Here is a 23,539-nt window from a genome sequence, read left to right as displayed (position 1 = left end):
GTGTTCATTTTTCCTGACATCTATGAAAACTTTCATTTTGCTGCTATGACAGATGTGACTTAAAGCTCACTCATGTGTGTGTGTGGGGGGGGTGGGGGGTATGTGGCTTGTAGTTTGAGGGGATAATCCATTGCAGCCACAAAGAGGAGCTCTAGGGAGAATAACAGGAGCTGGTCAAGTTGCATCAGCATTCAGACACCACACAGAGAGAGAATACCAGTTCTCCACCTGCTTTTCTCCTTTTCCTTCTATCTCACGGACCGCACCACTCACCCTGAAGGGCAGGTCTTCCCTGTTCTGTTACTGCTCTCTGAACACGCCCTCTCGGACACTCCTAGATATTTGTCTCCATGGTGATTCTACATCCCCACCCCACCCCACCCCCACCCACCCACCACCAAGTCAACAATGAAGATCAACCATCGCAAGTCCAGGCAGGCCTTGCCAACTCATCATTTGAAATCATAATATTCTCCTCCCATCCCTAAGGTCTCATGATCTTACAATGCAAGGTGAGAGAATGTATGTCTGAATGCCTTAACAGTACTGGAATTGTTCCCCAAAATCTCTTGTGAGGTTCATGGCAAGCTCTTACCTATAAACCCATATAAAATTAAGCAATTCGCTACATTTTCAAATATTCAATAAGACAAATTAAGCATTCCCATTACAGAAAGTATAGTAAGGAAATATGATGCTGAAGCATAATAAAAATCAGCAGAACACCAAATCTTCTTTTGTTTTGATTTTTTTCTGTGAAGAAAATATTTATTTCTATATACTGTTTACATAGGAAAGTTTAATGCCAGTTTGGGTTTAGACAAGAATGTTTCCTTCTTCTCTCCCCCCACTTTCCTCTTCCTATATGTCTGTCTGTCTGTCTGTCTGTCTGTCTGTCTTCCTTGGATAGTAGTGAGATAGGGTCTAATGTAGTTCAGGTTTACCTCTGCTCCATGTGTAGCCAAGGGCAGCTTTAAGCTCCTGATGGCCCTGCCCCTACCTTTCAAGTGCTGGGATTACAGGTATGTGCCACCACACTGGGCTGGATATGTAAACTTTCCAAATTAGGTATACAGGCATATAATTTTTATGTAACAAAGGGAGGAAAATTGAGAACTCCCAGGACTACTGAGGCAGGAGGAGGAAAGGAAAGAGGAGACCAACAGAACAGCGAGAGGCTGGGATCTGCCCAGACAGAGCTGGTCAGGCTGGGATCTGCCCAGACAGAGCTGGTCAGGCTGGGATCTGCCCAGACAGAGCTGGTCAGGCTGGGATCTGCCCAGACAGAGCTGGTCAGGCTGGGATCTGTCCAGACAGAGCTGGTCAGGCTGGGATCTGCCCAGACAGAGCTGGTCAGGCTGGGATCTGCCCAGACAGAGCTGGTCAGGGGAAAACCACTGGCCTAAAGCTTTCTGACTAAAGATCAAGGTCCTGTGAAATGAGCAAGAACTCACTTGTATTTTCTTCAGGAAGTGTAGTTTACTTCTGTGAACAGATGCCTCATGTCTGTGCTGCTATGTAGCATGAATAAACAAATCTACCACTGTGGAAATTGTATTTAAACCAATCACATAGCAACTTAAAAGAGCCCCCAAACCTTCACATCTGCGTCTTGTAGCCTGTGCCTAGTTTGTAGGCACATGGAAAGATGTCCACATCTGAGCCTGCTTTGGGATCACGAACAGCAACAGGATGCTGGAAAATCTCCAGAGGCAGCAGCTGCAAGTTGGAAGCAATCAGGGTGACGTATGACTTGGGAGGTTTGGAGCCTGACATGGTATCCTAGCACTTGGGTGGTGGAGGCAAGAAACTGTCACGAGATCCACACCAGCCTGGGCTACAGCGAGATCTAGGCCAGATTGGTTTGCACTGTGAGACACTGGATCAAAATAAAGCACAAAACCAACATAGCAACCATAACAACATATTCAGGGATTTGAACTGCTGAGAATAGGGGAGAAGGAGGAGACGCTGGGAGAGGGCAGTGTGGGGTTCGCATGGTTAAGGAAGAATGAGGTGTAAATGTATGCACAGACAGACAGATGACAGGCAGATGATAGTAGATAGATGGATACATAATAGACAGATGATAGACAGACATGATAGTAGATAGATACATGATAGACAGATGATAGATGAAAGATAGTAGATGGATGGATAGATGATAAAAAGATAGATGATAGACAGATAAGACAGATAGATGGTACATAGTTAAATAGATAGATGATATAGCAACTATCATAATGAAACCCATTATTTTTGAATACTAAGAAATTAATAAACAATGAAAAATAAAAACACACACGGACCTTTTTAAACAAAGACTTAATAAGAAACAAAGATTTAAAGCTGGCGAGGTGGCGCACGCCTTTAATCCCAGCACTCGGGAGGCAGAGGCAGGCAGATTTCTGAGTTCAAGGCCAGCCTGGTTTACAAAGTGAGTTCCAGGACAGCCAGGGCTACACAGAGAAACCCTGTCTCAAACAAACAAACAAACAAAAATTTAATACAAATCTATTGAAGATGACTGGTAGGATTCTGATGAGTCTGGAATGAAATGGATAAGCCTTGTTTGAATCAATAGCAAAAACAACCAATCATTCTCATTGGCCAGCGTTGTGCACCTAAGCACAGCCCTCGGCCCATGGTGCTTCTCATTGGCCAGCGTTGTGCACCTAAGCCCAGCCCTTGGCCCATGATGCTTCAGGGTGAAAGGCTTCTCTCTTTCCACTGGTGGCCTGCTTCCTGGGCTCTCCCTCTCCTTCATTCTAAGGGAAGCTTCTGTGAGCAGTCTGCCTCCTCTTCCTAGCTCCGTCTTGTTCAGCATCCATCCACGCCTCGGCAGAGCTGGAGCCGGTGACTGCTGCATCTGCTCTGGGTCACTGTGAAGTCTGCTGTGCTCCTGCTTCTGTCGGGTGGCCTCCTCTCCACTCAGCTGACTGTTCATAGTCTACAGCGGGTGTAAGTTGAAGGCAGCCATGGGTCTTGCAAATAGCTCTATTATCTGACGCCAAATATAATGAAAGGAAACGGGGTGTGTGTGACTTCATTGACATAGTTGGTTTACGTTCGTTCTTGTCCCCTGCAGTACCTGAAAGATTACTTTCTCAGAGTTACTAAAGCAGTACCTTAGGAGAACAGTTAAGGAGCATGGTAAATTCTCTGAGTGTTAACAGAGGTATCATGGGCTTTGTCTATTGATGCAGTCCTAGACAGTATCTGAAAATGAAGGAAAAGCGTCAGAATGGCGTGATTCACCTTGAACCCTTTGAAGTTCCAGAAGGCACCTTGATGTTCTTAATAAAGGCAACGTGTGACGGTGTGGGGCTAGAACTTTATCTGGTGTTTGCTGAGCATATGAACTGCCGCAGGTGGCCCAACGCTGCCAGTACTCAGTTCTCTGCTTCCCAACGTGAATCTACTCCCTATTCTAGCACATTCGACAGCTTAAAACTAAGCCACAACTGGTGTTGGAGTTTGGACGTGGGCAGGTGTGCCAAGTGGTTAATGGGATTTACTCAAAGAGTAGCCACTTCAGTGAGGCTGAGGCACCACCTTGGAGGTAATTCACTGTTTCCCAGGGAGACAGCCCAAACACTGAACTATAACATTCAATTGCCACATTCCCCAATTCTGTCTCTAGTGCAACCCTGTAGATGCATGCTGCAGTCCAGGGGAGACAAAGCCTGGGATTTAGACAACAACAACAATAACCCTGAAGGAATGACCTGAGAGAGCACTCGGTGTTTATTAAACTATAGATATCTTTGCACTTAACAGGCTGCACCACACATAAAAGGTGATGATCCCCGCTTGGTCAAAGATTACCATCCTGCTTTGTCACTTTGAGGGCTCACAGAACTGGACAAGTGGAGGCAGCATGCAAGGGGAACTACAGTCTAGCACCGATTGTTCGATGCTTGTCCACTGTGGGACATGCCTCCTCTGCGGATACTCCTGCTCAACGGGCCATAGCAGAACACAGTGTAAGTCGGATTATTATTGGTGAATCTTCAAGCCATGCTACAAAGACTGGAGCCACTAGTGGAGATGAGTTGCTAACACCGAAGCAAATGTTGGCTCTCAGGTGTGGAAGTTTGTGTTAACTCAGTTAAGACACAGTATCATGAGATACTTGGTCCCCAGTGGGTGTCCAACAAATCATCTCCCCCTTGGAGACAGGGTCTCATGTAGTTCAGGCTGGCCAAGGATAGCCCCGTCTTTGCAGAGTGCTGGAATTGCAGGTTTGTCACTCCACGTCTGGCTTCCACGTGCTAAGGAAGGAACCCAGGCTTCTTGCACAATGGAAGGCAGTGCACACGCTGAGCTGCACCCCAGCCCCACTGTGTTACTCTCCTGTAGGCCCCCTTTACATAGCAGAATGAATTTCTCCTTCCTGTGTGCATAGTCATTTCTTCTGTAATTGGAACGCCAAGTGTGTTCAGCCAGCGCCAGTGAGAGAGTGATGGTGGGAAGAGATTTCAGTCGTATTCAAGAAAAGATGATGGGGGTTGGAGGGAGATGGCTAGGCAGTTAGGACCACGTGCTGCTCTTACAAAGCACCTGAGTTTGGATCCCAGCACCCATGTCAGACAGCTCACAGCCACCTGACATCCAGCTCCAGAGGGATTTGACATCGCTGGCCTCTGCTGGCATGGACCAATATATATATATATATTTAAAAATTAAATATATCTTTAAAAAGAAGAATTAACAGGTATGTGAGTTTAAAAAAAAAAAAACAGCAACAAACAAATCAGCTGGCGAGATAGCTCTGCTGGCAAAAGCCTTTAACACTAAGCCCAACAAGTGGAAAGAGAAAACAAACCTCTGACCAGTGCGCGCACGCGCACACACACAAAGCGATTCTGCGCAATCACATTCTGAGTACATAAAATGTATAATCAAAATGTTTATTTTTAGTCATCAAGAAAGCCGCAGAGGCAGAAATGAAACATTAGTATAAAAATGGTAGGTGTAAACATTTGAAATGTAAATAAATAAAGTAACCAATAAAAAAAAGAGAGAAAGAAAAAGGTAGTTGTAACGGCCATATTGCTGACTTGATCTGTCTTCCCAAGTTATTGTATTTGATCATCCTTCATATATTTTATGGGAAACAGGGTGTGGTAAGCAGTTCAGTGCATCATGAGAAACAAACCAGGGTTAGTACACAGCACTCTGCCTACACCCTGCAGCCTCGATGTCCCCAAATCAGCGGCAGGGGCCTCAGAGCAGCCGGGCTCCATGTGAGGTCTGGCGAGGCTTGGGGCGCAGAGTGAATAACAAGGAGGTTGTCTGGCTGTGGAAGGCATAGTTTGGTTTTTACTATGAACAAATGGGGGAACGTGGGTCATAATGAGACAATTCTGCTTCCAAACGAAGGGGAACTGGAAGTGATAAAAGGCAAAGGAGATGTAAATGAGATCATACCCAGCTTCAAACACCACCCGGTCAACAAGCCTGCAGGAAATAGACCTAGGGAGGCAAAGGGAACCGAGAAGAACGAGGTGTTATAAGCCCTATACTTAGATAGATTTTAGGATATTTAATTAGCAACTGGTTTAAAACAATAGTGGAGTCCCAGAAAAATCACTAAGGTGCAACATGTATCTCATTAAGGTGGTAGAACTCACACGCCAAGGTGTAGACTTAACCTTGGAAGGAGGCAGGACGGGCAGAAGCATGATGAACACAGGCGGGCTCGGCTGGCACGCCATGTCTGCATGCAAAGGTGCTGGGAGACTGGGGACCTGTCAGCCTCGGGCAGACCACAAGCTCTGTTCCTCCGTCTTACTGAAGTATGCTTTCTTTTCCTCTCTCCTCCTGTTGACTCCTTGTGCATGTGTATAAAATAAATAAATAAATAGATAGATAAATAAATAAAAGTTTTTTCTTTCTTTCCTGTGACCCATGCCCTGAGCTATTCTTCCGATTCATCCATCAAGTGTCTGTCTTTGATTTTCTCTTGTGTTCCTGCTGTACACCAGCCGCTCCGCAGAAAAACCCGAGGGAACACCAAAATCGCTTTGCACCTTGGTGAGTTTGAGTTTTAAAAGGAAGGAACAATGGCAGAGAGTTAAACTTGAGTTTTAAATGCCCCTTGTCCCAGACGCTCAGATCTCGGAGATGGTGTACCCGTAGCAAACAATTCCAGTCAGGACAGACAAACAGAAGGTGGTTTTCAGCTCAGTGGCAAGAGGTTTAATTCAACACACCGGTGTGGGGCAGTTAATGCTGAGAGGTGGGTGAGGTTTGCGGGGGTTGGGGGGCGGCCGGAGAGAGGGGGAGAGTCTAGGTGCACAAATGGAAGCTTGGGAAAGAAAGTTCCACGGGGGAAAAGTGTGAAAAGAGTAAGACCGGGAGTGAGGATAATAAGGTTTGACTTCTCGGACCTTGTCTCCTTGGCTAAGCGTTTGCTTAATGCATCTCTGTCTTTGGGGCAAACACAGAGTCTGTACTTAGAAAGTGCTGGCTTTAAAGACAAGGGCTTGGGCATTCCTAAAGAGCTGCGGAGGTGGAAGTGAGGTGTGTGTGTGTGTGTGTGTGTGTGTGTGTGTGTGTGTGTGTGAAAATGAATCTCTGGAAAGGGAGTCAAGGGCCTCTCAAGTGAATGTGGGAGACAGTGGCTGTGACCTAAGGACTCGCCTCAGCATTTACTTATCCCACCCTGAGAACCCAAGCTAGACTCCAGCCGAGCTTCCTCCACACCTGGTTTTGTTTAATTCCCCGGATTTCAGAGAGTTTTATTAGCTTCTCCATGTTTTATGGAGGAAGGAAACTCACACCCTGGTGAGTGAGTGAGTGAGTGGTGCTTGGACTAGTTCTGGCAGAGTTCTTTCTACTAACAGCACACTGAGACTAGGGTCTGGGATTGATTAGGACGACGATGACAACAACAACAACAACAACAACAAATTATAGAAGGAAATGAAGATTGGAAAAAATAAAGAAAAGGTGACATATTAAATGTAAAAAACCAGTTTCATAAGGATAACAGGAACATCAGACACCCAAACAGGGAGGTGTAACAGGTAATGTGCTAAGTAAGGACTTGATTATATACTCTGCACTGCTATCTTCAACTTATATAAAAAATTAACAAAAAAGTTTTCAATCAAAAATAAAATGTTTTTAAATGTTGTCCCAGGAGCCATTTGTGCTTTCTTCTTGGGATATTACCTTTTTATACAATGATCTTAAGTTTACATCTTGAACGCTATGGTCTCTTCCTGAACTCTATGTTCAAGAATCCAAGCCTACATGGCAGCTCACAACTGTCTGTAACTCCAGCTCCAGGGGCAGACACCCTCTTCTAGCTTCTGTGGCACTGCACATGCATGGTGTATAGATACGTATGTAGGCAAAACAAAATGCCCATACACATAGAATAAAAATAATTCTTAAACCAATTTAATAACAGCAAACCAAAAAGGAATGTGATGTGACGTCTCTGTGGGGATGTGGAAATTAAGTCCAAACTGAGCATCCTAGAACAGGGCCCTAGCCGCTCCTCCTTTCTCCCCCTCCAACCTTTACTATCTGTTTTAGTTAGCTTCAACTGTCAGCTAGACACAGACTAGCATTATCTGAGAGGAAAGCCTCCACGCAGGAACTGCCTAGATCAGGTTGGCCTGTGGCCAAATCAGTGTGGAATCACTGATATAGGAGGGACAGCCACTGTGGGCAGCACCATCCATAGGCAGGTGGTCCTAGGCTGTGTAAGAAATCTAACCAAGCAGAAACAACATGAGAGAGACAGAGAGAGAGAGAGAGAGAGAGAGAGAGAGAGAGAGAGAGAGAGAGAGAGAGAGAGAGAGAGAGAGAGAGGTGGGGGGAGAGGGAGAGGGGGAGGGAGGAGGGGGAGGGAGAGAGCCAGGAAGCAGCATTTCTCCATGTCTTCTTCAGTTTCTGCTTGGACATCTCTGAATGATGGATGGTGACCTAGAAACATAAGTCAAGTAAACCTGGCCCTTCCTTGAGTTACTTTTGGCCAGGGTTCTGGGTAGCTCTGCAGACGGAGCCCATCTGAAATCATCTCATCCAATCTTCTTTACTGATGTCATTTCAGTAGTCCATGCCACTCTCCCTCACCCAGGATGCTGTCGGAGCCTCCTCGCTGCTCCACCTGCTTCAGCTTCCGTCTCTTACAGCTCATTTCCCACACAATGGCCGACAGACACTGTGGTTGTTTGAATAGAAATGGCCCCCATAGACTCATGTGCTTCAGTGCTTGGCCCATGGGGAGTGGCACTATTAGGAGGTGTGGCCTTGTTGGAGGAAGTGTGCCACTGTGGGGGTTGGCATTCAGGTCTCTTTGCTCAAGTTCTGCCCAGTGTGGATCCAGGGCCTCCTCCTGGCTGCTTGTGAAAGACAATCTTGTCCTGACTGCCTTCAGATCAAAATGTAGAACTCTTGACTCCTTTAACACTAAGTCTGCCTGGATGCTGCCATGAGTCCCGCCATGATGGTCATGGACTGAACCTCTGAAATTTTAAGCCAGGCCCAATCAAATATTTGCCTTTAAAAGGGTTGCCTTGGCCACGGTGTCTTTTCATAGCAATAAAACTGTAACTAAGATATTTAAAAAATACTAAATCAAATTGCTATTCTTTCTAAGACTCCCAAGTAGTTTGCTATTTTATTAATATGGCAATCTGAACATACAGTATTTGCCAAGGGCTAAAGATAATCTAAGTGTTTTTTAAAACTTACTAGTCATGGAAAAATCTGTGATGTGTGATAAATTAGTTTTTAATATTTATTTTAAAAATTTTTACTATTTTATGTTTATAGGTATTTTGCCTGCCTGTGTATCTGTGCACCACTCGTGCCTACTGCCTGCATCGGCAAGAAGATTCCCTAAAACTGGAATTCCAGACAGCTGTGGCTGCCATGTGGGTGCTGAGAAGTGAGCCCAGGTTCACTGGAAGAGCAGCCAGTGCTCTTAACTGCTGAGCCATCATGCAAGACTCTGTTCTGTTCTTTCCACATCGCCTTTCTGTTACTAACAAAACTCTAGATGAAAAGAACTTGCTCTTTAGTTTCGTGGCTTCCAGAATAAAAGCATTCAATAGTATCAAGGAAAAAAAACATTATTTATCTCAGTGAAAGAAAACATACTAACTGATTTCAAATACAACTTGAACAAATATGTCTTTCAGTAGGATAAAACTCGTGCATTTCAGTCAAACCCTATGAATGTCAGTTGCTTTCATTTAAGATGGGTTTCAAGAACAGCATCTGCCTGTCTACATGATTTCTCTTCCCTCTGATAGCTTCCACTCTTCTGCTGGCCTCACGGCTCTCTTTTGTCATTTCCTAGAGCAACATGAACAGATGTGTACTCATTCCAGAGAGGGAACAAATACCAGATCATAAATTAAGTTAAAAAACTTTGAGTGAACCTGCGTGAATGTTATGTATCACGGAAAAGTGAAGTTGTTCCAAAAATCAGAAAACAATTTAATTGTCTTGGCTCATGCCCAATGTTGGAAAGCTGCACAAAGATTTACTAAACTTCTAACCATAGTTTGATAAGCTGGCACGCCTTTGATCCCAGCACTCTAGAGGCAGAGGCAGGTGGATCTCTGAGTTACACAGAGAAATCCTGTCTCCAGGTGTAAAACAAACAAAAACAAAAAAAGGGGTTGGGGGATGCTTGGCAAATATTCACAATTCAAAGATAAAAATCGATATCCTGATTTAAATTTCTCCCTGACATAACACACCATATGTAAGTGAGATAAATTGGAAGCTACAAGACAGGCACTGTCTTTGTATGTGACCTAGCCACACAGGCACAAGAACTTGAGTCAGAAATGAAGTCTACACAGTACGATTTTTTCCCACATATTATTCAATGTGAACTAATAAGAAGAATCTTTCATTGTGATTTACAAAATATAAATTGGCTATGAGCGTGACAAGAGAAAATTGAGGGGGTGTTTTGTCAGTACCGGTAAATTTATGAGATTTAATTTTATGTGTGTATATAAGTGTGTGTGTGTTTGTGTATGTGCATTGTGTGTGTGTTTGTGTGTGTATATTTGTGTGTGTTTGTGTGTGTGTGTGTGTGTGTGTGTGTGTGTAGGTAGGTGACTGAGGAAACCAAAAGACATCTGATGTCTTGGAACTAGAGTTACAGGCAGCTGGGAGCTGGAAAGCCAGCACAGTCCTCCACAAGAGCATCATGTCTTCTTGATGTTGAGCTTTCTTTCTGTTAGGTTTCAAACCCTGGGATAAATGGCTGAGGTGTAACTCCTGTTTGATGGTTTGTATATTCTTGGACCAGGGAGTGGCACCATTTGGAGGTGTGGCCTTGTTGGAATAGGTGTGACCTGGTTGGAGTAGGTGTGTCACTGTGGGTGTGGGCGTAAGATCCTCACCCTAGTTCCCTGGAAGTCAGTCTTCCACTAGCAGCCTTGGATGAAAACATAGAACTCTCAGCTCTGCCTGCACCATGCCTGCCTGGATGCTGCCATGCTCCCACCTTGATGGTAATGGACTGAACCTTTGAATCTGTAAGCCAGCCCCAATTAAATGTTGTTTTTTTATAAGACTTGCCTTGGTCATGGTGTCTGTTCACGGCAGTCAAACCCTAACTAAGACATACTGCATCCCTCTGTCTCTGTTATCAGGTCCTCCCAGCTGGCATGCCTCGCAGCGCCTGCTACCCTGAACTCTCCAGCCCAGGAGACTGGGCTGTTCTTCCCTATATAATCCAACCATTTTGGTTGCCCACATTTTTTGTACCTTTGGGACTCCTGGCTGCTGCACCTGGTTTCCCTCTCTCTCCTTTTTCCCCCACCCTCCCACATAGCACAGCTCGGACTGGTTCTTGGCCATTTTGGCCTTTCCCAGAGGTCCTTGCCTCTAATTACCTTCTCCCTCATCTTCAATGAATCTCCTCCTCTATGGTTAACAAGAGCAGCCATGTTTCCTCTTCCTCTTCTTCTTTCCTTCCTTTCTTCCCTCCCTCCCTCCCTCCTTCCCTTCCTCCCTCCCTTCCTTCCTTCCTTTCCCTTTTAATTCACTTTCCAGCCCTGCTACTGGTAAATTTGGAATCAACTGTCAAGTACTATAACACACCACTGAATTCCGTTTTGAGAATACTGAATTATTTAATGTGAATGGACAGAGCATTATGCTGTTATTTCCAGTGAAATAAATTATTTTTCAAAAAATAATGTTTGTCACTATATATGATCAGAGTCTAAGAAAATAGCTTTGGGTACTTTATCCAGCTAGCACACACTTTTACAGTATGCCTATAGGCCACCGGACATGGGAAGTTGTTTCTAGCTGTAGACTCGATGAACTTTAAGCAGATCAAACATACTCAAAGGCTAGGATTTTGCCCAAGGGTGTTGTTAGTGAGTGTAAAATGCATATCCAACTTCAAAAACTCAGTTAAGAAGATTATAAAATATTATGCCTCAACAATTTTTCGGTTGGTTATACTAGCACTTTTGACATACTGGGCCACATAAAATATTTCATTAACACTAACTACACTTTGTTTTGTTTTTAAACATTTTACTTTTTTATTTTTCAACATTTTCAACACAGTACTAAAAATTTTGAAATTACATAGGTGGCTTACATCATGGTGTTTTATTTCTGTCAAGCACCATGGTTCTGGGCTAGTTTAGGGCTGTGTTCACACAAAGCATTAACTAATTTAAAAGAAAATTGTTAAATGCAACTGAATAATCATTTACTTTGAAAACACACTATCTTCTGTGACAACAGGAGCTAATTAAATTGTGAATTAGCTTATTTGAGTTTTAACGGAGGCTTTCCGCCAGCTTTATGTCCTGTGTCAATCTTAGTCATGTCTTCAGGCTCCCTGGGGATAACAAGGTTATTCTGTGAGGCTGTTGTGAGGGCATCACATCCCATACAGATGGCTGTGTGGTTGCTGGTGATTGTAATCAAGCCTTTGGAAGAGCAGCCAATGCTCTTGAAAGATCCTGAAAGAATGTAAAAGGTCACAGAAGCCCTGAAATTGGCAAAATAGATTTCATTGTTAGCAGAACTAGCTTCACTGATTTAGAAAAATAGAGGTGCACTATGCTCTGGCCGCTCCTAGAACCTGTGTGTCTGCCAATGTTTTGACCGTTCCTTGAATCCATGTGAGTGCCCAGTGATGAAGCTCATTGCCAGGTGTTTGTGATATTGGTTGCTGGGAAAGAGTCAGAAAATCTCCCCAGCAACCACAGCCGGGGCCAATCCGGAGTTACTAGACCTGCAGCAGACTCTTTCTTTGTACCCCTCCCATATCCATTTCTTGAGAATAGACATTGTTTAGATCTGGAAATCCCCTACTCCCTCCTTCTCCTTTCCCCCCTGAGGGCCTATAAAAACTGGGACCCCTTTCCCCTCGGGGTCAACTTCTCTACCCCTGTGTGGGATATGAGTCGTCCCCAGAGCTCTGGCTTTCCCCAAATAAAGCCTCATGTGGTTTACATCAAGTTTGGACTCTTGTGAGTTCTTGGGGGTCTGCTATTATCCCGAGACTTGAGTGAGGGTCTCCCTTTAGAGGTCTTTCACTCTTAACCACTGAGCTATCTCTCCAGGCTGATATATATATATATATATATATATATATATATATATATATATATATAATTTGGTTACAGAAGAGAATTAGGAGAAGCCCTCACTGACTTGGTGATGAATTAATCCACGAAGCTGAATGCTCTTTATTTTAGTTTTGGTTTCTGTTGGAAATCAAACCTGGAACTTCACCCATACGAGGCAAGCGTTTTGTCACTGAGCTGCATCTCCAGCCCTGAATTCATCTTAGGGTAATAAATGAGAACAGACCATGCAGTTATTTGTGTAAGAAAAGGACTATAGATTCTGAAATTCACATACTGAAGTGGGTGGGTGAATGGGAAGGTTCCTATCCACCTATAAGCACTCATCTGGTAAGGAACTAGAAAGTGAAGTGAAGGCTTGAATGGGTCCCTGTCCACCTCTGAAGGGGATGCTTTCATACGAGTTCAAGCATCAGTGCTGGCTGGGCAATGGAGTCCAAGCTGAGCTTATGGTGCAGGCTGAAGAGACCTACAGCCAGTTTACCAGGGGCAAGTCCATGCTGATCACTGCCAGATGAAAGGGTCCCTGAGTTCTCAGCGCCACCTAGAGTAACCAGGGAAGAGTTTCAGTTGAGAAATTGTCTAAATCACATTGACTGTGTGTAAGTCTGTGGGAGATACTGTCTTGATGGTTACCTGAGGTGCGTGAATGTGGGGGCCACCATTCCACGCAGGCTGGGAGAGCAAAGAAAGTTGGCTGGCTAGCTAGTGGTTTGAGCTCTTGGCTTAACTACTCTGCAATGACGTACTGTAAGCAGGAATTGTCATTCAAATAAACCTTTCCTCACAGCTGCAGGTGCAGGGCACCCCTGTACCTTATCATGAGATAAGGCCTCGTATTAAATGTGGATTCATTATGTGTGTGTGTGTGTGTGTGTGCATGAGTACAGGTGCCCTAGGCGTCAGAAGCATTGGACTCCCCTGGTGCTGGAATCACAGGCACGAGTAAGGAGTCCGTTATAGATACTGGGAACCAAACTGTAGCTTGCAGAGGAGCAGCCCATGCTGTTCACCATGGGGCCCTCTCTCAAGCCCATGCTTCATTCTTAAAATGACCAGAGTAAAATCGAAGAGTGCAGTCAAACCTCTAAACCCATTAATACCACACCATGCCACCACCTTCTCCCTTACATAAACATGCCTGATGCTAGACTGCTCAGATACCGTGACCCATGAAGAGGCAGGCATGCTAATTAATATTCAACTTCTTTATCACCGAGCATTGTATGGCCATGATTTCTGCCATGCAAAGACGACCATGAAGGGAAGGTGACAAAGACATGATAAATGTTAAGAATGCACCTCATGAAGGCGTTTTCACACGCAGACCATTCATCATACTTTACTCTATGGAATGGCCTCCTCTCTCTCCTGACTTATGCCTGGCCGGTTTTGTTCTTTCTCACACTTAGTCAACTGGCTTCAAGTGGCTTCTGCTTTCTGGCTGTGTATATTTATTTCATCTCCTCTAGCATCTTCTTTGTAGTTTCATGACTCACATACACATGAACACACAACACATGCACATACACACACATACAACTCTACATCGAAGAAAACACATTTCTTTTGCTTTTTGTTTTTTTTTAATCTTTCAGAGTCCAATTTTGCTTAATATAGTGATTTCTGTCCCATCCATCATCTTGTCAGTGTAAGATTTCTGTTTTTCTTACCACTAAGTAACTTCCCATCTGGGCAAGTGACATGGCAGTTTCTAATTTAAGCCTTTTGAGAAATGATTTCCATAGTGGATGCACAAATACTTTTGTTGTTATTTGTGTAATAATAAATGATATTTAAGTGTCATTTCTTTTTTTGTTTCATTTCTTTTTGCTAGTAATAGTTGTAGATGTTTGATTATCTCAAATAATCAAAACTCAGATTAAAAGAGGGGTGATAATCATTATTATTACATTTTGTGTTTCATAGTTTGATAGAACAAGTGACTTTATAAGAAAATAAAAACCATATAACTGTAACTGAAATATTTCTCAAGACAGAAAAATAAACATCTCATTTTTCACTTGCTTTAAGAAAATGAGTTCACTAGACTAATGATATCAGTGTTATGTCTGCTCAGACTCTAGAATTGAAATGTCAGCCCACAGGGGCAGAGAACTCTCGCAAAAAACAAAACAAAACAACAACAACAAAAAACAGTGGCACATAAAATGAGGTTGTGTAAAATCGCACAGAGCCGAGTTCAAATCTAGGCTCCAATATTTTATCCTTCGTTGTCGCATCCGCAGCTGTAGTCACTATCAACACTTAAAATAAATCTGCTGAAAGACCGCACCAAGTTTCTGCCACACAGAAAGCATTGAACACGAGATAACCATATCTTAATGAAATGCCAGGTTCCTGCTCCAGGAACTGTAGGAATGTCTCCTATTTCTTCAGCCAGTGAGAAGACCAGTAAACATCAGATGTAAAAACCTAGAGATCTGAAAAACAAAACTACCGTTTTGAGTAATGTGTACAGAAAACTGCTAAGTAGACCTGAATCCAGGGGCCTAAGGAAGTGACTTCCTGGATCCAGAGTTAAACCCATCTGGGTGTGGAGCATCGAATACAAGTCCTTTGAAGGAGCAGCAAGGGCTGTGACTAACCCAATGAGACACATATGGTCTGTGGAAGTTGAAACAGAAGGATCACCGAAAGACTTATACCAGCCTGAACTAAATGGTAGACATTCGAGTGCTCCCCTTGCCCACAAATCCACGTGCTTAAGGCAGGGAAACAGCTACAGCTGAGAAAGCCAAGTTTATGCTACAGGGTGACTTTATTGTGGGGTTCCAAGCCTCCACACCAGCCTTCACTTAGGTACACTGTCCCTACAGGAGCTTTTTTTCCTTTTAGAGCGTCCTCAGAGGCTGCACCCTATGCCTTCTACTGGGACGCAGGGTCTAGCACTCTGCGGCTGTTAGCTCACCAGACACCTAAGAAAACTCATTCTCGCAGACCAGCCACACTCCGCAAGCATTCTGAGCAGGTCCCAGGCGGTAGGCGGGGCCACCAGCCCAGTTCTCCAATGACAAAGTGCACCCAGGAAGCTTAATTTGCATACAAGACAAAGCATACCAAACACTAGAGTAATGAGGTACAAGTGTCCACAGCTCCCTTCTGATGCTTTGTGGGCCCTGAAAAGGGCCTTTGTGGATGTGGGAAGCCGGCCATAAGAACGGCCTAGGCACAAGCGAAGCCGCTCAGCCGCCGAAGCCGTACAGAGTGCGGCCCTGGCGCTTGAGCGCGTACACCACGTCCATAGCCGTGACCGTCTTGCGCTTGGCGTGCTCGGTGTAGGTGACGGCGTCGCGGATCACATTCTCAAGGAAAACCTTGAGGACACCGCGAGTCTCCTCGTAGATGAGGCCCGAGATGCGCTTCACGCCGCCACGCCGAGCCAGCCGCCGGATAGCGGGCTTGGTAATGCCCTGGATGTTGTCGCGGAGAACCTTGCGGTGTCGCTTGGCGCCACCTTTCCCCAGACCCTTACCGCCTTTTCCTCGTCCTGACATATTGACAAACAACCTAGTAGAGAAGAGAGACTACAGTAATCCTTCGCCAAGCATGAGCTTATATTTCCTGGGAGCGGACCTGATTGAAAACAGCAAGGAGTGGGCGGAGCTCTAGGCTCCACCCCCCGGCTCTTTGTGCTCTGCTGTCTACCAAGAACCATAAAACCCTTTCTGTACCCTCTCCAAGTTCCAGGAACCTTAGCACATTTGAAAGTTTAAATAATATAAGGTAGCAATCTATTTTTCCTCCTTTTTTTTTTTAAGCACAAATAAAAACGGCGCATCATGCTTGTTATCTTCAGTGCGCGCTGATTCGGTATTTTCTAAGCAGCATGCTTGTTTTTACACAACTTTAATGTGCAAATGAAAAGAAGCTAGCAATAGAAATCTAGCCTACTAGGTCTTATACCAAAGCAGTTTACATTTTCACGAGTGAGTCTTTTGAGGGGATAGGAGAAGTGTTTTAGTGCCTTTCTTTTGTGGCCACGATAAGAAAATTATGTTAGTTCTCACTTCCTGTTTGGTTTCAACTGTTTCTGCAGTGTATGGATTTTCTGCTCCTGCATTGCAAACACATTGGTATTCGCTTTTCAGTCAATTGCTTCTATAGTTACCTAGCTGAACTATTGTAACTTGTCATTTAGATCCGATGTCCTCATTGCTTGCATTTAAAAGAGACCTGGTGACTCACATCTGTAATTTAGGCTGTCTGGAGGCTGAGGCAGGTGGATTGCCAAGAGCTGGAGGCCAGACAGACTCAAATACATTTCCTCTCCTCCCCACTCAAATGGCTTGTAAAGTACCAGAAGTCAGAAGCATGGCTCTGAATAACAGGACTGTCCTGAAGTTTGTTTCGTTTTTAAAGACAGCAGGGTTTGGGCTGGAGAGATGGCTCAGTGGTGAAGAGCATTGACTGCTCTTCTGAAGGTCCTGAGTTCAAATCCCAGCAACCACATGGTGGCTCACAACCCTCTGTAACGAGAACTGATGCCCTCTTCTGGTGTGTCTGAAGATAGCTACAGTGTATTTACATACAATAAATAAATAAATCTTAAAAAAAAAAAAAAAAGAACAAGGCAGCAGGATCAGTGCGTTTAGTTTGTAGTACTTTACAGTTCCCATTAGTCCCACAACTCAAACAGCATTTCATCTGTCCGTCCCCTCCCTGTCTCTTAGAGATTAGCTGAGTTCTAGGATAGCTGGAGGGGGAAGAAGCCTTAATCATTGAATTTTACCTCATGATTTTAAATACCTTGCTCTTCAGAATTCTTACCAAAATGAGGGACAAAGCTGCTGCCAGAATAAATTTCTGAAACTATGTCAAAAAACAAAACAAACCAACCCGAAAAAAAGCAGATATAAGCACACATTTAAGATGGTTTACAGAGGATATTCTAGAGCTTTCTTCCCCAAAACTGCACCAGAGGTTTCCATACACATTGACTTAGTATATATATATATATATATATATATATATATATATATATATATATACTTTACAAGCCATATATAGTATATATATATACATACTAAGTCTATAAGTATATATATATACTAAGTCTCTATATATATTAGTATATATATATATATATATAAAACCTATCGAATGCTTAGGAGCATTAGATAGTATATGAAAGTCAGCTGTTAGGTGGTACAGCCAGGATTCTGAGGAAGTTGGCTCTGGGATACCTCCTTGATGGTGGAGTATATTGTTCAGATTCAAAGAGGTGTATGGGGACCCCAGCTCCTGGTTAGCTCATTACTGTGCTAGGAAATAAAGATGTACATAGATAGAAGTAAACGGGGCTGGTTTTTCTCTGTGTGTGTTTAATATTTTGTATCTTGGGACAGGATCCTATGTAGCTCAGGCTAGGTGGGAACTCTCTCTGTAGCTAACGACAGACAATCTTGACTCTCCTGTCCATGCCTCCTTTATACTAACATCACAGTCAGGCCCCACTTCACTTGGTTCTGTGAAGGTTATTTCAATGAAATCGCAATTAGACTAAGGAGAGGGTAAATTTATGATATTTTAATTAAATGGATACAAAAAAACCTACATGACATTTAATCAGCGTTTGACATTACTTAGTTGTGTAATTTCAGAAATGCAGTAAACTGTAGTACCAGAGTGAAACAGTTGAAGAAAAGCACCTTAGTTTGTTTCAAATGTCAAGGGCCTATAATTTGAATATATAAGAACAAGTTGAGGGATTCTGCTTCCAGTGTCTTGGCCTAAGAGTAATTTAAAGTCTTGATGGAGCACCAAGTGACAACCTCCAGCAGGCAGGCAGAGGCGAAGGGTCCTCCCCTCTGGAATCCAGTGGTTCTTCTTCGGCTTATACACAACCCTAGAGCCACATAATGTTAATGTCCTATCAGATTCATCCATGCTATCCACAAGGACTGCATTCCTGCCTAGTCTGTGACTATGGCCTTGAGGCCCTGAGAAGGAAGGGACTGTCCCCACGAGCAGCAACAGTGTCCAAAGACCAGCCTCATGTGGTATAGGTAGGACAGGCCAAAGAGCCAGCTTTTGTCCCAGGCTGGTGGCTGCACACAACTTTAATCCCAGCACTAGGGAGGCAGGCAGATCTCTGAGTTCAAGGCCAGCCTGGTTTACATAGTGAGTTCCACGGCAGCCAGGGCTACAGGAAGAAAACTCTCAAAAACTAAAACAAATAGAAAACCTACAAAGCCTCTTTTGCAGCTAGCTCCAGGTAGGTGTGTCAAGGAGCAGATGACGAAAGCTCATTCTAGGAGGGCAGAATTCAGCCAAGGAGCTACAGTTGAGCTGGAAGAGCTGTGGTACTCACAAGCACAGACCCTGGAGTCAGATAGTTACCGATTTGGATGTCGCCGCTGGCTATATTGGGGACTAATTTCCTTGAGTATGGTATGAGGGAACAAAGGTGCTCTTCTCTGGGATTTTTGTTTTTGATTGTTTCCAGGTAGCTTTTCTCTTAGCCCAGGCTCAATTCAAATTCTCCATCCTCCTGCATCAGCTGGGTTTATAAGCACTGAACACCATAGTCTGCTTACTGTTGTGCTTTATTAAAAAAAAAAAAAAAAAAAAGCCAGGGACGTTTGGTGGAGGAGCGTTATGGTGCATGCAGGGGGTGAAGGGGGTGCGGCCCATGCTGAGGTACCAGCCACTGGACGGTATAGTAGTTTATTGAGGGCATGAGGAGGGGAGTTGAGGGGGTAGTAGAGAGAGAGAGAGAGAGAGAGAGAGAAAGGCAGAGGGGGTGTGCGGGTGGGGGAAAGAGGCCGGCCATGAACACGTGGAGAGAGGGGTAGGGGAATGGGAGAGAAGGGACAGAGAGCTAAGAGAGCAAGAGAAAAGTGTGTGTGTGTGGGGGGGGGGGGTAAGACAAGCAGCTTCTTTTACAGTGGGTCAGGCACACCTGGCTACTGCCAGGTAACTGTGGGGCGGAGCCTAGAGAAATGCCAACACCATCATTTTTATTTTTTGAGATAAGGTCTTACTTCCTAGCTTGGTCTATAACTCACAATGTAGCCCAGGCTGTCTTTGTATTTGTAATCCTCCTCCTTCAGCTCCTCCCTCCAAGAGCTAGGATTACTGATTTGAACCAAGCATGGCTTTGCTTAACTCCCTTTTTTCGCTGCCCTCCTTCTGTTCCTTCCTTATTAGGCTGGTATGGATCTTGGAATATCTACAGCTGACCTTAGGCTGCGGGCAATCCTGCCTCGGCTACCCTAGTGCTGGGATTGCAGACTCGAACCACCCAGTTAACTCTACATCCAGGCAGCCAATTCTAACAGGATTGAGGATGCCTGTGAACTATGTAAATTAGGACTAGAAATTTGAGCTTTTGATTGGGAGGCATCTGGATGGGCGGGGCCTCTGCTTACGCGAGCTGATTGGGTACGGCACCTGCCTGTCACGGGCGGCAGCGGCTGCAGTTTGGCGAGGTAGTTCCGGGGTGGCGCGCGGCGTCCCGGAACTGAGCGAGCGGGTGTTGGAGTTCCAGGCGCGGGGTCGAGCATGTCCGGGCGAGGCAAGCAGGGCGGTAAGGTGCGCGCCAAGGCCAAGTCGCGCTCGTCGCGCGCGGGCCTGCAGTTCCCCGTGGGCCGCGTTCACCGGCTGCTGCGGAAAGGCAACTACGCGGAGCGCGTGGGCGCGGGAGCGCCCGTGTACCTGGCGGCGGTGCTGGAGTACCTGACGGCCGAGATCCTGGAGCTGGCGGGCAACGCGGCGAGGGACAACAAGAAGACGCGCATCATCCCTCGCCACCTGCAGCTGGCCATCCGCAACGACGAGGAGCTCAACAAGCTGCTGGGCCGTGTGACCATCGCGCAGGGCGGCGTCCTGCCCAATATCCAGGCCGTGCTGCTGCCCAAGAAGACGGAGAGCCAGAAGGTGAAGAGCAAGTGAACCCGACAGACGGGTGCAGAGCCCGCCCGCCACAGTCCGCAGCCAATAAAGTCGGTGAAAAGCGAGTAATCCAGAGAGCTGTGTAGTCGCGGGACCGAGGGGGTGTTGGGTGGGAACGAGTCCCAAGCTTGAGCGGGACGCAGGCCACCCGTGTGGCCATGTGCGAGCCCGAGGTACCCAGCGGGTGGGTTGGGAGAGCCCCGTAGCATCACAGTGGGCAGGAGAAGCGGAGCTAGTGCCGAGAGGCTACTCTGGAATTGGCTTTGCCTAACTCCCCAGTCCTTCTCAGGGAAAAGTGGTAGGGAAAGGTGTTGCGAGCTGTGAACAAGGAGTTGCCTCGCTGGTCATATACATAGGAAGGTTGAGCTATACCCTAACCATTTGGAAAAGACAGGAACTTAGGATCCTTGGTGGGTGCTGGTTATTTAAGATAGTATTTTAAGCGAATAGATGTTACATATTCGTGATCTGAATGCCAGCCATCTTCACCTTGCACACTTGTGCTCAATATTCTTTATAATGAAGTAACTTGTGCAATACGGAAGTGAGTCACGAAGTTTGCGCTCTGGATGGTGTTGCGTAACAGCGGGGCCCTCGGTCTTAAGTAGTGTATGTTTAGCAGTTCCTAAAATGATCTTCTCTTGCTGCTTGCGGTGGTGTTCCCTCCCCCCCCCCCCCAATCCCTGCATTTGGGAAGTAGAACGCCTTTCGTGGCTACATAGCGAGTTTGAGGCCATTCCTGAACTACATTAGACCGTGTCTCAAAATATGTTTCTATTTCCCCTCGAGTTTTAGCTGCATAACAGCCTCTTCTCCAGTATTGGTTCTGGGACTCAGCCTGATTTTACTTAAAAGCAAAACCGATTTTTTTTTTTTTTTTTAGGGGTGACTGTTAGCTTTCTTGGGATTAGGTTTCTTCTTTTCCGTAACTGTTAGAGTTGGGTGATGGCGCCACAAGGAAGGAAAGGGTCGTGTGAGTTAACGCGGAGAGCCAAACCCCAGGGCCCTGGAAATGCGATTCTTGCCTTGGTCATTCCGTTTCCTGCTCAGTAGCCATCATTCTGTTAGCAGGATCCACAAAACATCCCATGCTACGTAGGTTTCACTCTGGGTCTTACCCCCCCGCCCGACCGCCCGGGAGTCAGAGTTGAAGTCTTCCTCTTCATTTGCAGTATTTCCCCTTGAAATTTATTTCATTCCCAGTATTGGTATGACGTCTACACCACGTGCTAGTAACTGAGGGTACAGCTGTGAATGAGGCCAGCTAGGTCTCACTGTCCTGAACACGTGCCCCTCCCCCCCACATGGTTTCTGAAGACAGCAAAAAGGACAAATAAAGAATCTATTACAAATCTGTGTCTTGATAGTGTTTGATTTTCTACTGTTTGTTGTATTGACATTGGAGTTCTTGGTGCTCATCTTGAAAGATGTATAAAGGTTTGTCCTACCTCTGATAAAGAGGCAGGTTGCTCCCTCTGAGACCTGAGGAGAACAGACTGCAGTAGTGTTATGGGCGGTTTCAGGAGGTAAACTTTTCATAATACACTTTTGGGGGACTAAGTTATTTTAGAACCATGTATTAGCATTAGGTGCTCACATTGAGAAGTACCGTCTACAAGGACTAAGGGTTTGCCCTTGTGACTTAAGTATAGGTAAGCATGAGTAGGTAAGGTGGGAGCAAATATTGGCTCACCCTGTGGGGCACTGTTGACAGGATCAGAAAGGTGGCCGTCCTAGTGTAAGCTGGTGAGCCAGTGAGTGGAAGGGGCCTGTGAGTCCCTTCCTTCCCCAGTGACCATAAATCATGGGGTGACCATGACAAAGCAGGTCTTGTGTTGTACAGGTTGCAGGTACTAAGAGTTTGCAAGGAGAGGACCTTTGTCATACCTGTAGGACAGCTTTTAAAACGCTGTAGCCAAGTGTGGTTTGGAACCCTAATTCTAGAACTTGGGAGACGGAAGACCCTGAGTTCAAGGCCAGTCTGAGATACATGTTCCCAGACAGGGCTGTACAGGAGGACTGCCTCAAATATGACTTGCTTGTTAGAATAAGTTGAGATATCACTTGAAGCCAATACATAGCAGTCACCCCCTGTATCGATGAGTGCAGACTCAAACATCTAGTTTTCAAGTGCTGGTTTTGATACTGAGTCTAGTTTACTAAAGAGATGACACACCTGAAAGATGGTTACCAACATCATGAAGATAAAAGGACAAACGTGGGAAGACCAAACCCAGCCTTTTTCTCATTCTTTAAGTCTTCCCTGGTACTGGAAGAGCAAGGTGAACAAGATAGAAGATATGTACCCATTTGCACCCAACCTTCGCGACACTCCAGAAATCCTTAGAATCCTTCCAAATACTGCTCTTCGGAGAGCTGTTGAAAATCGACAGAGATGTGCAAAATCAGTTCAACCTGTGATCCTTACAGTTCTTGATGTTGATTTAAAGGGCTGAAGTTTGATACAGGAGCCTAGGCAGTTTTTAGTCTGGCCTGAAGTCAGACGTTGGGTAGATTTCTAGTGCTTGGTGTTATTTGCACGCTGACACTCCGCTGCGGAGGAAGACAGTTCAGTGGAACGGGAGCCTGGGCAGGCTTTGTCTCCCTACAGAGCCAGTTTGGACTTTGGAGCCCAGAGAACTGGTCTGTTGAGTTTTGCATTTTGGCACTGACTGGCATGCTAAATCCAAACTCCGCAAATCCATCCGAGGCAAGGCCAAATGCTAAGGCAATGTCCTTTTATCTTCAAAGCTTGATAGAACTGGACTCAGATTCTGTCCCGATTACTTCTCCATTGCTGAAACACCATGACCAAGGCAACTTAAAAAGAAAGCATTTAGTCAGGGCTTGCTTACAGAGGCTGAGCCCATGATCAGCATGGTGGGGAGCAGGGAGGAAGGCATGTTGACGGCTCAGTGGCTGGGAGCTTACCTCTATCTGATCCACAAACAAGAGTGGGCCTGGCATGGGCTTTTGAGGTTTCAAAACCCAGAGTGACACAACTCCAGCAAGGTCAC

General features: G+C 45.2%; 2 protein-coding genes across 2 annotated transcripts; one reads left to right on the top strand and one right to left on the bottom strand.

Annotated features, from left to right (window-relative positions):
• Positions 1 to 14,016: 14,016 nt before the first annotated feature.
• On the bottom strand, positions 14,017 to 16,172 carry LOC110296703 (histone H4). The gene has a single exon (XM_021165442.3). It carries the CDS (start codon positions 16,121 to 16,123, stop codon positions 15,812 to 15,814), a length of 312 nt encoding a protein of 103 aa, XP_021021101.1. The 5' UTR covers positions 16,124 to 16,172; the 3' UTR covers positions 14,017 to 15,811.
• A 3,871-nt stretch (positions 16,173 to 20,043) lies between these two features.
• On the top strand, positions 20,044 to 20,591 carry H2aj (H2A.J histone). The gene has a single exon (XM_021164849.3). The coding sequence runs from the start codon at positions 20,133 to 20,135 to the stop codon at positions 20,520 to 20,522; it is 390 nt and encodes a 129-aa protein (XP_021020508.1). The 5' UTR covers positions 20,044 to 20,132; the 3' UTR covers positions 20,523 to 20,591.
• The last annotated feature ends 2,948 nt before the right edge of the window (positions 20,592 to 23,539 follow it).

This window comes from Mus caroli, unplaced genomic scaffold (assembly GCF_978045245.1).
Source record: "Mus caroli unplaced genomic scaffold, Mus_caroli_1 scaffold_7, whole genome shotgun sequence".
NCBI classification, from domain to species: Eukaryota; Metazoa; Chordata; class Mammalia; order Rodentia; family Muridae; genus Mus; species Mus caroli.
The sequence above is the reverse complement of the archived record's forward strand: the minus strand, read 5'-3'. Positions and strand labels throughout refer to the sequence as shown.

Excerpts from the sequence above, each read along its gene's own strand:
- LOC110296703 (XM_021165442.3), bottom strand. The coding sequence starts at position 16,123 with ATGTCAGGACGAGGAAAAGGCGGTAAGGGTCTGGGGAAAGGTGGCGCC.
- H2aj (XM_021164849.3), top strand. The coding sequence starts at position 20,133 with ATGTCCGGGCGAGGCAAGCAGGGCGGTAAGGTGCGCGCCAAGGCCAAG.